At 39.3% G+C, this 16138-nt stretch overlaps 1 protein-coding gene across 4 annotated transcripts in view; it reads left to right on the plus strand.

The window, feature by feature from the left end:
• Positions 1-15921, plus strand: part of HIPK3 (homeodomain interacting protein kinase 3) — a 65858-nt gene extending 49937 nt beyond the window's left edge. For all 4 annotated transcript variants that reach the window (XM_027905333.1, XM_027905335.1, XM_027905334.1 and 1 more), the window contains exons 4-16: positions 470-589; positions 2392-2478; positions 3287-3471; positions 4270-4429; positions 4844-4967; positions 7306-7427; positions 7601-7725; positions 7838-7999; positions 8936-9232; positions 10156-10296; positions 13114-13349; positions 13631-13752; positions 15428-15921. In XM_027905333.1, coding sequence (XP_027761134.1) covers positions 470-589; positions 2392-2478; positions 3287-3471; positions 4270-4429; positions 4844-4967; positions 7306-7427; positions 7601-7725; positions 7838-7999; positions 8936-9232; positions 10156-10296; positions 13114-13349; positions 13631-13752; positions 15428-15904 — 2358 coding nt within the window. In that variant the 3' untranslated portion in view covers positions 15905-15921. The remainder of the gene's footprint in view (positions 1-469; positions 590-2391; positions 2479-3286; positions 3472-4269; positions 4430-4843; positions 4968-7305; positions 7428-7600; positions 7726-7837; positions 8000-8935; positions 9233-10155; positions 10297-13113; positions 13350-13630; positions 13753-15427) is intronic.
• The last annotated feature ends 217 nt before the right edge of the window (positions 15922-16138 follow it).

Below are 16138 nucleotides of genomic sequence, written 5' to 3' on the forward strand. Positions count from 1 at the left end.
GAAACAACAAATGGGAAGGATTTTTTATCAAGTTACGTAATGAGAGCATGCAAAAAACAACCCCAAACCACCAAAGTTCAGTATGCAAACAAAGCACTCTTTCTGTTTAGAATGAAAATAATGCATTTAGGATTTGAATGGATTGAGGAGGCAACGACAGCCACTCTGCACAGCTCCTCGTTTCTTTGACCCAGCCTAAAAAGCTTACTTATATAGGTCACTTCAGAGGTTTGTTTATGGATGGCTTTCTCTGACACGGGGAGAGAGCAGTACCAAGTGCTCAGGGTCAGGTTTCTCCCCCATGTAAGATGTAGCTGTTGAACCAGGGTGCTCTGAGCGTGGCTCATTTTGCCATTTTCTTTTAAATGAAATGAAAACTTTTTAAACTGTGTGGATCAGATTTTGAAAAGAAAGAGATTAAATTGGTTTTCCTGTTTTGTTTTGTTTTGTTTTGTTTTTTTTCCCTCAGATTCGTTACATTTCACAGACTCAAGGTTTGCCAGGAGAGCAGTTGTTAAGCATGGGAACAAAAACTGCAAGATTTTTCTGTAGAGAAACGGATGCACCATATTCTAGTTGGAGATTAAAGGTAAACAGTGGAATGTAGTAGAAAACAGCCTATTGTTTTGTGAGCAGGGAAACCAGAGAGGCCAAGATTCGCTGCAGTACCACTCTCTCTCCCTTCTTCATCTCCTGTGTTTTTTTGCCACCTCCTGCTCTGTATCTCATCCATTTTTTACCCTTCCCCAAAAGCAGCACTCCAAGCTCATGTCCATGTTTTCTCCTGCTGGAGAGGCAGGTCTGGTGCAGCTGCCAGGCTGTGCAGTGGCCAGTGCACGGCTGCCATGTGGGGAGTTCAGATTAAGCCTTGTATCTCCAGGGGTACCAAATGAGTGGGTTCGTTTTGGTTTGTTTTTTTTTTTCCTGCTCGGTAACTGCTTTTTCACTTCACTTAAGGAATTTGTCTCGGAGGCCCACGCCGCTCTGTCAAAATTTTGTCCAAAACTGGCTTCAGGATCAGAAGTTCCTAGGAGAAAAAGGAGATTAAGAAATAGCATGGCTGTGTGCAGCTAATTTCCTTCAGATCCCCTGCTAGAACAGCCTTTGTTGGCTGAAAGCTGCACTGCAGTGAGCGCAGATGAAATGAAGAAGTTCTTCTGTGTTCTGCACACCTTGCTTCTCTCTAACCAGCTGTCCCTTCCTAGGCTAATAATTTTGTTTTTTTTAAATTGTATTGCTTCATGATCCAACTGCACCGAGCTTTACCGAGGGCTCAGGGAGTCAGGACGCAGTTACAGGTTGACACGGAATTTCTGCAGCAGCAAAGAGCTGAGCAGCTCAAGGCACGAGTTGTGTAACTCCCCACAGTAACTTGGTAAATTTGGTAAATCCCCCCTGCGCTGCAGGGCCGGGTTATGCAAGAATTCTCCAATTACACCCTCCTGGTTAATCCAGTATCCTCTTTTCTCCAGCAGTTGATCTTTAGGTGACTCTTTTCATCAGGCTTCTCCGTATCAGAGAACCTAAACGAGTTCTTGATGCAAACAGCCCTCTCTGTTTTTCAGAAGCTGTTACCTGGCTTGGTTAATTAGGAGTTTTGGTATGAACCGTTGGTCACTACTTGCAGTTTTTTGTCAAAGTTAATTTTGGAAACTTTTCTGTAATCTGTGCGTTGAATTTTTTTTTTTTCCCCCTGAATCCCCACCTTATCCCTTGCAGCACCAGCCCACAGGTGCTGTCTGTGTTGAAGGAGGAAAATTGGAACAGAAAGTGGTATACCAGCTCATAAATCACTGATCAGTGATTTAATTCATCCTCTAGAATTTGTTTGTTTCATACTTCAGTATTTAAAATATTTCTACCAGCTGTTGTGTATGTGGAAGAATGAAAGTATAAAAATGAAAAAATGAAAGAGAAAACAAAGAAGTTGAACAGAGATTGCCTGGTTTTTGTTTTACTTTTTTTTTTTTTTAAAAAGCGCTATGATGTTGCTGGTGTTTGAAGTTAAAGGTCCGAGTTTGAGGAAATTGGTAAAATATGAGTATTAGAAAACCTGTGATATATAAAAATATAAGCACATGAGACACTTTCATTAAACATCTCTTTGCTAGGCTTTCAGTGTTTCCTGCATGATTTACAGACTGTCTGTTGTAATCCAGTACTGTGATCTATCAGATGTAAAATGTACTAGTTTTTGTCTTTTGATTTAGAGAATGAAAGCAGCCAGAAAAGCACTGTACAAATAGCCAACTAAAAAACTATTTATTTGAAAAAAAACCATAACCCAATAGTGTTTTTAAGGTCATTAAATAGGTAAAGTTCCTTTGTAGTTGTGCCTTTCATTGACAGCTTCTAAACTCAGCTCTCCTTTTTTTTCTTTTTTTCTTTGAGACATTGGAAGAACACGAGGCAGAAACAGGTATGAAGTCTAAAGAGGCCAGAAAGTATATTTTCAACAGTTTGGATGATATAGTGCACGTGAGTATCAGAGCCTTCTTCATCCTTTGCAAGAGGAAGGTGTGGGAATGAATGCTGATTTTAAAACATTTTATTAGTTTGGAAAGAAATGCCCTTTAGAATATTATTTATTATATCTCAGTCATATCTGTCCTTCTCTGCTGCTCTGAGGAAGATGTCTGGCCATGTCAGCCCTTTGGGCTTTTAATAAAGATCTTCCCTTGCCATTGCTTTTGTTAAACAGTGGTTCTTTTTCTTGTGGACTCTTTATTTTATATAGGATGTGTAGTTTCTCTTCTGCCTTATCTGCCATTATGGGTAAAACAACAAATGCATTTGGAACCTGCTATCTTAACTGCATGATTTCCAGTATCATTCTGTTATCTTAACAATATATTTCTCAGTATAATTTTTTAAAAAATGTAGAAAAAACAACTGGGTTTTTTTCACTTTTCCTTAGCTTTATAACTCTCAAGTCGATATTTTCTTTTTCTTTCATATCCTGAAAAAAGAATAAAATTCGATTGCAATGTTGGCGTTAACACATGCTTGAATATTGTTTTTTGAAGATTAACTCTGTTGTTCGAGTTAGACCATGTGAAGATCTTTATTCCAAATCTTATTTCTTAAATTCCAAGTCCCAGACTGGAATAAAGCCTTCAGGGGTTTTTGGCTGGGGAGAGCGAAGGAAAAAAAGTCACCAATTCCAAGCCAATCATTTTGTCTAACCAAAAGGTTGAATATCAGCATTTTATAGCAGAAAGCAGTAACAGAAAGAGGTAAAATAATATGCATATCTTGTATATCTGACTGTTCTGTCCAATGCCAGGTGAACATGGTGATGGATTTGGAAGGAAGTGACCTGTTGGCAGAGAAGGCAGATAGGAGGGAATTCGTCAGTCTGTTGAAGAAAATGTTGCTCATCGATGCTGATCTAAGAATCACTCCAGCTGAGACCCTGAACCATTCTTTTGTTACCATGAAGCACCTCCTCGATTTTCCTCATAGCAACCAGTATGTAACACGGGAATCTCTTCTTGTTTGCAATTCATTTGTATGGTTTCTTATGCTGTTTTACTTCTGCTATTAGAGAGGGGGAAAAAAAAACCAACCTTTCATGACTTTTGTCGTGTCTTAGAGAATGCTTTCAAGTGCTTGCAGTATTTAGACACACCTACTGGCTCAAGGGAACTGGTTGAAAGAGTGTGGGTTTTTTTCATTCTGAAAAGTAGCAGAACAGTTGGTTTTATACATGGTGGTTAAAATTCCAACACTGCAGGAGCTTGGGCTTGATTTTTGGAGGTGTGAAGAGCCCTCGTTCCAACCAGCCACTGAAAGCTAGGATGGGCATTTCCTCTCGAGGTCAACATCTTGGTACTTTCTTTTAATTAAATGTGGCATGTATTGAAAGTTTTTTCCTGCAGTTCTGGAGTTGTGGATTTCCCTGTGGATTTCCTGAAGTGCGAGCATTCCGCTGAAGGAGAAAGCTTTCCACCTGTTTAGTTTACTGTCCTTCCTGTTTGTACACAGTTGTCAGAAAATGGTGTTAGATGGAAGGAGTAGGAAATAGCAGTATTTTCCTTGATTTTAAAACAGGCATTACAAAGGCTTGACGTGACCATAGTAACAGCAGTGTTTCTTTTTTTCCTGCTTCTGTGTGTGATGCCATTCTGTGAAACTGGAAAATGTGGGCTTGGAACTAATTTTTTTTTTTTTATTTTTTTTTTTTTAATCTGGTTCTGGGGAATTGTTTTATACATTTAACATGACATGAAACCGTAATTAAAGCAACTTATTTTCTGGTTTTGATAGAGTGAAGTCCTGTTTTCATATCATGGATATTTGCAAATGCAGATCAAATCTGTATGACTTAAGCAATCGCAATAAAACATCACTTATGAGATCAGTTGCCTCAGGCAGTGCAGCCAACCTGACTGCGAGCTTTACCAAAATTGGTCCAGTAAGAAGTCAGGTAAAAAACAACGTTTTGTGGTTTGGGGTTTTTTAAATTTTTCTCTTTTTTTTTTTTTTTTAATTATAAGTTCGGTTAATGCAGTTTTTCTAATTAATAATTTAAAACATTACATCCGTTAAGTGACAAAATCTACTGTCTTTTATTTTTTTCCTAATGTTTTCTTAAGGAAACCCTTTAGAATTCGGCACGTTTCAAATTAAGGGACAAACTGGGATCGCCAGTGCTGTATCATGATGCCCTCCAGTGGCCAAATAGAATGGCTTCCTGTAAAATGTATTTGAAATCTTAACTTTTTTTTTTTTTTAATGAGTTATTTTAGTTGTTTATTATATGAAGTGGTGGGACGAGGGTGTGAGGCATTTAGATTTAATGCTTATAATAATGTTGCCTGTGTTGGATCTGTTTCCATAGGCATTAACTGCATCTGCCCATTCAGTTTTGCACCAAGGGATACCACTGCAGGCAGGAACTGCTCAGTTTGGTTGCAGTGATGTTTTCCAACAGGCATTGATTATATGTCCTCCTGCTCTTCAAGGTAGGTTTATCTGTGATTGCCACAGTTCCTAAAATAAGAGTGCTACTGTCTGTCTGTTAGCAATAGTTGAGTTTTCCATTCTATCCCACTTGGTGTTTATATCTAAAAGAACTTAATTATGTAATTAAAAAATGAGCATGTGAGTCAGATGCAGGTATGTGGCACCTTTCTGAAATAAACAGCAAATCAGCACCTGCAGAAAATGATTTAAGCAATTCAGAGCTCATCTTCATATACCACAGACACACATATGAATTTATATCTTAGCTGGAATAGAGGAACAAAGTGTGAAAGATGAAGAGAGGAATGTATTCTGAAATAAAATTTGAGAGGAAACAAGAAAGATGAAGGGAATATCAGTGTCTTATCCTAGTAGTGATCTTTTATGGAAAGGGAAAGGTGGTTTATATTATTTGCTTATTAACTTTGATTGATTATAGTCTTCATCTCCAAGGATGCAATTTATTTGTCTTGGTGATGTTCATCTTCGTGTTGAGAACGAGTCTTGAAATTGTGGAGTTCATAGGAAGTAGTTGTTTTTTTTTCTAAGAATAACCTTCAAACTCCTCCTTAGTTCTCCCTCTGCATTTTAAAGTTTCAGATGTCATACTGGGCTCACTCTGAAAAAAAAAAAAAACAACCAAAAACATTTAACCTAAACTTAGACCCCAGGAAGTCTTAATCTCTGTAGGTAGAGACAGATATAGCAGATTTTATCAGTAGTGTTATTTGTGACAGCTGCATCTACCTTGGCTTCCAGAAAGGTCTGAGTACTCACTGGGCAGAGTGTCAGAGGCTATATGAGGTAAATGTATATATAGCTGCTTCATACAGATTGCCTTCTGAGCAGTTAATTATTGAAATTGTGTCACATACTTCATAATTAAAAAACCCCGAAGTGATTTATGGAAAAGGCAAATACTTTATCTGGGATCTGTATACTGTATTCTTAATATGATGATAAATTTCCACATTCTAATTTCCATACTCTGAATATGATGATAAATTTCCAAATTTAAATTCTGCTGCAGCTGAAATGAAGGGAATATATTGTTTTCATCACATAGGTGCTGAGTTGAGTTGTTGGCAGGGATGAAAAGGGGATATTAACGGTATCTGGCACTGCTTCAGTGTTTCCCAGCTTGGCTGCTCTGTGGAATGTCTGAAGTGCTAAAACTTGCTACTTCTGTCAGAGCTAAGATGTTGCTCTTCTTGATGGCTGTGGGGAAAAAAAAAAAATCAGTCAACTGCATTTCAAAATGAAAAGCTTTGAAGTGCATGGTTATAACTAAGTACTGTGTGATGACATGAGAATTACATCAGATGAAGATTTTCTTTCATCTTTTACTGTAAAGAATAAAAAAAACCCCAAACAACCTAAACACTTCTAAACTTTAGTTTAGTAGTTCTTTAGTAGTTGCCTGTGAACACTCATTGCTTAATTGTTGACTGAAGCACAAGGCATGAAGTGCAGTTAGAAGGTGAGATCAGGTGTATCTTTTCTTAGCCACTATTGTCTTCTACCATAGTTGCTCTGTTGCAGTATCTCTTGGGAAAAAAATCCTCTTCCACGTTTTTTTTTTTACATTATTGTGTAAAAAAATAAGTAGTAAACATTCAGCATCGCTGTATGTCTTCTAGTTCCTTGTGACAATAATGAAACCTCTACAGGGCATGAGATGCATCTTTTTTGTATTATGCTCTTGTGGTATATTCTAACAGTGCTATAGTTTGCATTATGTTGTTGAAAGGGTTATGGATTCTACTGCAAATGCTTGATGAGATACACAGAAAATTTTACATTGTTTCCCACAAAAGAGATGGTAGCAAGGAGGGTCATTGTACCTGTGGCATTGTCTGCTATGAAAGCCAAGAGGAATGGGTTTCAACCTGCTGGAAATGCAGAGCGTGAGATGTGCAGGAGTCAGTTGTGAGAAGCTTTGAAATTCAGTTCTGCTTACTTTTTTCTGCTTCCTTTGAAATATTTTAATGTAGTTTGTGATGAAGAGTAAATGCTTAGCTTTGCAGAACTTGCTGCCAAAGTCATTCCTCTTTCTAATAAGCTGTTTCCAAATAGTAGCTATTGGCAGTTCTTTCTGGAAATTCCAGCATCAAATATTTGTGCAGATAAGTTAAGGCACAGAAATCTTTTAGGTGTTGATTTGTTTGGCTTGAAAGTCATATAAATGATGAAATTAGATCATAAACACATTAAAACTTTTTTTTTTTTTGTGAAATGTTTTAAAATTGTCCTCGGTGTTGTTTGCATTTGGCTCAGAAAATACAAGCAAGACTGGTGTTTGCTTAAAGCTTGGGTATATGTTTTTCTCCCTGACAGGAATTCCTACAAACCACAGCAAACCCACCAGTTTCTCCCTGAGGGTGGATAATGCAGTCCCGTTGGTGACCCAAGCCCACGCGATTCAGCCACTACAGATTCGAGCCGGAATCCTCTCTCAGGTTGGCTCATTCTAAAGGAAAAAAAAATTTTGCTTTATTATTAGTTAGTAAATGTTTTTAAACGTAGAGTTCTGTTGTGGCCCCTCCTCTGTTCTGCGCTGAACTGCAAGCAGTGAATGTAAATCCAGTCGTTCCCCCGCGTCATAAAAATCTTTCTCTGCTTCGCAACACAGACGTGGTCGAATCAGACTCAGCAGATCCTGGTTCCTGCATGGCAGCAGGTGGCACCAGTGGCAGCTCCTGCAACATCTCTGGCCTCTGATCCTGTGGCTGGCCCACAGAGGCTTGGAGACTGGGGGTAAGCCCATGGTATTTTTGTGCCATACCTTAACAATGGCTCCGACTTAACAAGGACTGCGGATGCCGATGGAGGTGACTCGCAATGTAAAACTGCCTTTCCTTTTCCTCAGGAAGATGATTACCCAGGGCACTCATTACAGCTCAGTGATACCACAGCCTCTCTTAACACATCAGATAACCTTGTCTGCCCCTCAGCCAATTAGTGTGGGCATTGCACACGTCGTCTGGCCTCAGCCCGCAGCTACCAAGAGGAACAAACTGTGTCAGAACAGGTTGGTAGAACATTTCTGCCACTCAAAGCCCCGTGTACCTGCTGTTGCTGATTTGTGGTCAGGGAAATAAAATGTAGAAATGGCATGTTTGTCGGAGACAATTACTCTTCAACAGTTTTTTTTTGGAAAATGTGTCCTTTCTGCCTTAAGTTTTCAATGTTGTTTTGGTAATAGAGTAGATGGAAAAGTACTTTGCAGCGGTAAGATGGTTTAGCTCCTTTTTGTTAGTACGTGCCTGTCATGATAGAAAGTTGTCTTTACAGGCTTTGGGAAGTTACAAGAATATATTGAGGTAGCTCTAGTGGGATATTCCTAAGTTTATGTGTGTGAGAATATATCAGGTTTAGGGAACTGAAAATAAAGACGTACTGCCCAGGGGGTTGCAGTTTGCCTTGCAGTCGCCTTTCTCTTACTGGTAGCCAAAAATGCTTCAGCTGCCTGCTGAAGAAAATATGCCCCACTTCCATGCAAAGTGTTGGCAAAGGTGTGGGATGCTCAATAAATGGGAAAGCACACGTTACAGGGACAATGTCAGCAGTCCTGTACTGAGCAAGGAGTTCTTCTGGAGGCCACCAGCTTCTGTTTGCAGGGAGAATCTCTGCAGCAAATCTGGCCAGGATTTGTTTGCTCGTTTTTCACCTGAATGGGATTTTTATTTCTTTTTTTTTTTTTTTTTCCCCTTACAAGAAAATGGGATTTTCAATATAAATTATAAATTTCAGTCTTAGGTGTTACATCTTTCTTGTTAATATCTGAAGTCATCTATGCCAAGTGTTTATGACTGTGTTTACTGTTCTGTGGGGTTTTTTTTGGTATTAGTTTAGAGAATTGTTGGTTTAGCCTACATTGTTTGCTTTGGTTTTGCTGCAAATAACACAGTTTTCAGCTCTGTGGGTAGAGATTCACTAAACGCCAAACGGAGCGTTTCCTTCACAGGAGCAACGCGTTACAGAACACCAACATCCAAAATTCAGCCTTCATATCTCCAAAGATACTCAACCTGAAGGCTGTGAAGAGATTAAGCTGCATCGAAGCACAGGACAATCTCAACTCAGAAGGACAGGAAGGCACCTGCTGTGAAGCCTCGGTCAGGCTGGCCCCTGATCCCTCCCTGCGAGCCGCCCAGCGCCAGACCCTGTTCATAGCCGGCTCCCCCAGCCCCGCCGTCAGCGTCATCACCATCAGCAGCGACACCGACGAGGATGACCTGGGAAGGACACATTCGCTGAGGGAGTAAGAATCAGTGCTTGTATTCATTATCTTTGTTATTTGGTTTTGTTTATTTTGCAAGGTTTCCTTAAATGCAGCTGCTGGGTTTAACGGATCTGAGTTTAAAAAAAAAAAAAAAAGACAAATAATGATGCTTTTTAAATCAAACTTCAGGAAGAGGTTAACACTGTAGCCCTGTATTATTTGAGAGTGAACAACACTGTCAAAACTCTACCTCGTCAGTCCATGTGCATTAGGCATTTTCAAACCATAGTGCTTTTAGGTCCAGCATCCTTTTTTTTCTTAATAATGTCATACCCTATTTATTTGTTGAAGATCAGTCTTCTGGCTTTGCATAATCAGTGTTATCATTCTACCAGTAGATATAAAAAGGGTATAAAAAAAACACTCTCCAAGACCCTTTTAAGGGTTTTAAGGAGCAAAGCATTCTTTTATTTCAGCGTGCTGGATGCACAAGAAAGAATATTTTCTCCGTTATCCAGTAAATAGTGTTACATACATATGTATGTAGAAAATACATATGGGTAGAAAATAATTCCCTAACAGTGGGAAAAGGTGTGCTGGGTATGGTCCCCCAGTGGAGTTTTCTTTCACAGAGCCATCACAGAAGCAATGCATCATTTTAAATGAGGGCTTAGAAGTCTAATGTTTGTTTGACCTCATTTTTGCTCGTGATGATTCTGATCTGGAAGGACTTGTATTTGAGATCTCAGCTTTGTCAAAGGTTTCAAGGGTCTGAGCTACTGTAGCAGGATTTTTTATCTACTTGTTTTAGTATCGCTTGGTTTGGATATAAAAGAAACAAGATTAATTCATGTTTAAGGGACCTTTTCTAATATTGGAGCCCTTTTTAGTCCATAATTACACCTAAGCCAGTGGGGAGTGAGAGCTGGTATTGTTTGCTGACTTTGTTTTGTGTGTGGCAGGTGTAAAGGTAGCCTGGAGTGCGAAGCCTGCCAGAACACCCTGAACATCGACCGCGTGTGCTCCCTCAGCAGTCCCGACAGCACCCTGAGCACCAGCTCCTCCGAGCAGTCCAGCCCATCTCCTTGCAAGAGGTCCAACAGGTAAAGAGTTGGGGTCCTTTCAACAAAAAGAAAGATCCCAGTACGCAGCAGACTCAGTTTGTGCTAAAAAATGCAGGAGTTTTTGTTACGGTGCCATCTGGTGAGGCTAAGTGATCTACTTAAAAATTAATTTACTGTTCCTTTATCATTCCTAGCAGATCTCTGTTGCTGCATTGGAAGTTTTCCGAATACTGAATGGATGGTGTTAACACAGAAAATATAAACATGTTGCATGCAGCTTCCTGCCGAACAAAAGTCTTCTAGGGTTGCAAATTCAAATCTGCCAAAGTAGGATGTGACAGATTGGAAGTTACGAGATTGTCTTTAATTTTTGCAGCCTCTTGTCCCCCCATTGGGTATCTTGCAATCTTTAATAACACCGATGCCTTTTTTCTTCTACCAGACACAAGCCTTACTTATGTCAACACTGTTCACATGAGCAGCTCTTAAATGTTTTTATCTTCACTGCCTCATGTCTAGCTCAAGACTCCATTTTTGCCCATCATTCAAAAATCTGCTTTTATAAAACCATTCACTGTTAATGTGACCTGTTTTGTGGCAGGTTTTTTTGCTGCAGTAACTGAGGTCTTGACACCAACACATCTGTCTGTGTGACACTTATAAAACATGGACTTGTCTAATATCTTGACATTTCAATTGTTTCTACTTGTGCCACATCTACCAATAAATTCCTAGATACGAGTTTGTTGACCAAGAAATGTTTGGGATGTGTAGTTGCTGATGCTGGTGGAAAGTTTGGTTTAATATGATTCAGCCAATATCCCATAGAAATTCTGTGACTAAGAGACACAATGAATTTTTTTCAGGCAACCCCTGGCTGCCATAAGCATGACCAGTTCTTTTATTTTTTTATTCTACAGTTCACTTCTTATTTTCTGCAGAATAGCTTTCTATACCTAAAAGAATGACTCCAACTCAGAGCAGTTTCATTGTGCAAAATGAATTTGATTAGAGTCTTAATGAAAAAAAGTTTGTTTAAAAGAATTCAAGACTCTATCACAGTGTGTATTGGTAAGGAGATAGAACTGCTAGTCTATACAGGCAGTTTTATATGTTTTAAATTTTCTACAGCCTGACTCAATTATGCTTTTAATGGATGATTTATATATGTATAAATCTTTCTTTTTCTATAAATACAGTCCTCTCCTCTCAAGAAAAAAATAAGGGAGTTAAAAAAGTTGCCAGAGTTTAATAGATGGACTAAACTAGTTGTATTTCCCTGGTCCTAGTTTTTTAAGCTTTTGTCATATCTGACTGCAAGGGAAGAAAATAACTAGAAGCATTTGAAGAATTTCCATTTCAATAGTTAAGTTTTAGTAAAGATTTGGATAACAAGATGTATCTTATACTGGGAGGTGTCAGGTAGTTGGTAGCTAATGTTGTCAGTCCTTTGATATTCTTTAATATCAAAACATTCCAAACTTCAGATTAGAGTTTTTAAGAAGACCTGCTTGCTTTTACAGTATTTTCTTTGAATTGCAAGGAACTGAGCTGTAATTAAATTCCCCTCTGTAATTCAACTTTCTGTCAATAGCAGAGGAGTGTATCGGATTCTGGTTTCATTAGCATTCAACTTAATGTGAGTCATATAATTAGGAACTTGAATCAAAAAAAATAATAATGCAGAAATACAATTAGTTGCTCAGTAGTTGTCATGTTATTACTATGTGCTGCTTAAAAAAAAAAACCTCAGATATACCTGGTTCTGTTGGCTGAGTCTTCAGGTTTTTGTGCTGCCCTTCGTAGTGTCAAAGTACTTTTCACAAAAAAATGAATTTTTATAAATGGTTTTATTTGTATTGTCTTACTTTAAACAACATGCAATAAAGACATGTTACATTAGCTGTAAAATCGCTGAAGGACTTGACCATATGTTCAAGTGTTAGTGAATTCACTGCTTTTTCTTGCATGTTTTAAGTCAAGCATTTATTCCACCAATTTTTAATATAACCTGGGGTTTTCATGCTTTTCTAGTTTATGGAAATTCTCAGTTCTCATGACTGTCCTTGAACCAGGAACTTTGTTAGTGTCTACACTGGCTTATTCATCCCCTCATACCATTCATTTTAGCTCTGTTAAGTGAAGGGTCTCTTGTTATCCATATAACCTATATATATCTACATGAACCTGGCACAGTCCCAGCCGAGAACTTCTTAAATTTGTTTGTTGTTGTTGTTAGAGATGCCCCCCTGAGGTACCTTTTGCTTGTGCAATAAATAAATAATAAGGAGGTTAGCATCATTTACAATGAGGTATATTGCCAGAAGAGAGTTTCCTTTCCTGGGGTTTTCAGTTCTTGCTGCCTGAGAGGTGTTTGGTTCTGGTTCCACTGACTGAACCGTGGTCTTGCTCCTGGCAACTGGCATTGGAAATGGGATCGGTGTGTTCTGTTCTCGTTTGCCACTGTAATAACCAGCAGGAGGCCTTTATGTTATCATTCAGGAAGAAATGAAATAGTCTTCTTCAACTTTTTTATTTGACCTAAAAGTCTAAATTTCAGGTGGTTTGTAGGAACAGAATTACTTAAAACATAAAATTACAAAGTTGGGTGCAAGTCGGGTTACACGTCTAAGTCTTCATGTAGAAATTACCTCCTTTCTCTGAGCCTTTCAGTTTATGGATAGAATGAGTTTGAATATATGTGCTTGTATAAGAAATATGTATTATTTTTATCCACCTTTGAGTAGTTTCACTTCCATAAATGTTACGTGTTAATTTAAGAAAGTATATATATATATATATATATATATACAAAAAATAGAATTGTTTTATTGCGATACTTTTATTTTTTGACAGCATGTCGGATGACGAACAGGAAAGTGGATGTGATACAGTGGATGGTTCCCCAACTTCAGACTCTTCAGGACACGACAGCCCGTTTGTGGAGAATGGCTTTGTGGTCAATAATAATAAAAATAAGGAAGCAAGAGCCTCGGTTAATCCTGAAACCAAATCAACTGTTTGCACAGTAGTGGTACCACCGATGAGACTTGAAAACAGGTTACATCTTGGTGAACAGATAGTGAATACAGGTAAGTTGGTTCAGGTGGTTTTTTTCTTTCTATGCCAGTAGATAAGAACAGAAATTTGAGTGTTTATTCAGTAGATGTATATCTGAAGATTTTGACCTATTCACGCATCTGCTAACCCATAGTAAACACTTCTAAATACTGCTGGCTTTTGACTTTAATTAGTGTTCTGTATTATTGTTGTTTCTCCCTGTATGCTGAAGCAAATGAAACTTTGTCTAACTTTTTGTCAGAAGAGAATAGTGACAACAAAAACATAACATTGTTTATTTGTGTCTTGGAAGATGCTTCGTGCCAGCCACTGAAAAAGGGTCGGTCTGTGCTGGGAAGAATAAACCAGTCTTCTGCTGTAGGAAACCGTCAGCAAAAATCAGCATTCCATCAGCAACACGTAAACTTCAGTCAGGTATGTGTACTCACACCTGAAAAAGTGCTTTTTCTGTCTCAAAAACGTGCTGAATGCTCGCAATTTCAATTGCTGTCAATGGCAATTGCAGGTATTCAGCAGCTTCATTAAAGAAGTGTTCAGATCTTGAAAAACGGATTTCAACTTAGTGGGCAAGTCATAAGTATCCTTCACTTTCGGTCATTTTCTTGAAACAGCTGACTTTATTGTCAAAAATAGTAGAAAAGTCCCATTGGCAAAATTGTCAGTGCTTACACAAAATCAAAGCGCGAGACAAACAGAAAAACACGTTAGCGCTTTTTTTTCCTGCATCCAGATGCTAAAACTGCTCACAGTGTGCAGTTAAAATCTGCAGCCGTGTCTCGGTCCTGTTCTGTTAGCAGTGTGGAGAAAATGCTTGTAGCTTGTAGCTTGAGTATCCAGAGATGAGAGAGAGCTTAACAAACTCAACTATTTCGTACCTTTGCTGCCAGGTAGTGGAACTGGGCAGAGATGAGGTTGTGAATGTAGTCCAGTCCAATGTTAGAAGATACTCAAAGTTAACTTCAAAGTTACTTTTTTTTTATTACCCAACAACACAGTAAGTATGTCTGCTGTGGCTGAGAACTGAAGTTGACACATGACATCAGGTTTAAGCCTTTTGATTAATTAATTAATTTTGAGCTAGAGTTAGATAGCTGGAGGTACATTAATCTAAGAGCAGTACCTGTTTGTGTAAGTCTTGCAGAATAACTGGGTATTGTAAGTTAAATACTAAATGCAAGCATGCAATACGTAGATAAGAGGATTTAGCAATAACGACTTGAATAGTGTAGACTGAAAGAAACGTTTGGGTGGGTGACACAGTCTCCCCTTCTGCATGATTATGCAAAAGGATTGGTTTAATTAATTCTAAGCAAACCTTAATATGATCAGCATGGTATTAATTTTTAATCTCTCCAGTGTCTGCAACTCCTCAGCCTCTTGGCAGAAAGCGTAGAATGTTATTTTCATTGCAAAAAATTTATGCTGATCCTCCCTTCTTTGGTAGATGTCCTGTGTAGTTTGAAGTCTGCATCATTTAATGAGAGTAATTGATTTTTAGTCTTTTCTCTTTATGACTGTTAATGATTGCCACCTCTTCCTGTGATCGTAGCCCTAGACTTCTGTTTGCCTAGTTGTCTCAGATGTTTTCAATCCGTTTATTATTTTTCCTGCTCTCCTCTAAAATTTCTCTCCTATTTGTCCTCTTTGTGCCTCATTATGGTGCCCAAACTGAATGCAGCACTTCCAATTGATGCCAAGCCAGTGCTGAGTAGAGTGGAATAAGCACCTTGCTCATGTGATACATGGTATTTCTGTTAAAACAGCCCAGCATGGCATTTGATCTTTTTTTTTTTTTTTAAATTATTATATTTTTTTGCAAGAGCATTATAATAACCTGTTTTCCGTTTTCCATCTCTTATTGTCAGATTTCCTGTCTGTGCTACTACCTAAAAAGCTAATATATATCTATTTTTTTTTTAATTATTATTTCTTTAAGCATTTAATTCCTCCCGTCTCTATATTCCTCCCGATTTTCAGTTGACTAGTTTTTAGCGCATTACTCCATTTTTCAAAGCCTCCTTGTACCCAGAAATGTTAAGATTGCTCTCTCTCTCTCTTTCTCTCTCTGTGTGTGTGTGTGTGGGGACAGGTTCAGCACTTCGGCTCCGGGCCGCAGGAGTGGAACGGGAACTACGCTCAGCGGAGGCAGCAGCAGGGTTACATCCCGGCCAGCCACGCTTTCTCCCTGCCCCAGGGCAGCCCCAGCCACACCACCGTGCACGCCGCCCACCTCCCCGGCAGCGCCCACCTGGGCGCCCAGCCCGCCCTCCTGCCCTACCCGTCGCCGGCGCCCCTCGGCAGCGCCGCCGCGCCCGTCGCCCACCTGCTCGCCTCGCCCTGCGCCTCCCGGCCTCTGCTGCAGCACCCCACCTACGGCATCACCCACCCCAGCGGCATCGTCCACCAGGTGCCGGTGGGCATCAACCCCCGCCTCCTGCCTTCCCCCACCATCCCCCAGACTCAGTACAAGCCGCTCTTCCCCCCGCACTCGTACATCGCGGCGTCGCCCGCCTACGCGGGGTTCCCGCTGAGCCCCACGAAACTCGGCCAGTACCCCTTCATGTGAGAAGAGTAACGCTGAGGAAGCTCGGTGATGCGGAGGTTTTGAGTTGAGAGGAGAACATGGTATTTATTATAATTATTAGCCATGGCACAACGAGGAAAAATTATTTTTTTGAATCGTGTAGACTTGGGTGCAATTTAAACAACTCTCTGAGCTTTAAAAGAAAAAAAAACAACAAAAAACAAACAAACTCACTTTTAATGTGTTTTGCACATTTGGTATAACTTGTCTTTGGTC

Source organism: Empidonax traillii, unplaced genomic scaffold, assembly GCF_003031625.1.
Source record: "Empidonax traillii isolate 1590-97213 ecotype Southwest subspecies unplaced genomic scaffold, ASM303162v1 scaffold1145:size269165, whole genome shotgun sequence".
In the NCBI taxonomy this organism is placed as follows: Eukaryota; Metazoa; Chordata; class Aves; order Passeriformes; family Tyrannidae; genus Empidonax; species Empidonax traillii.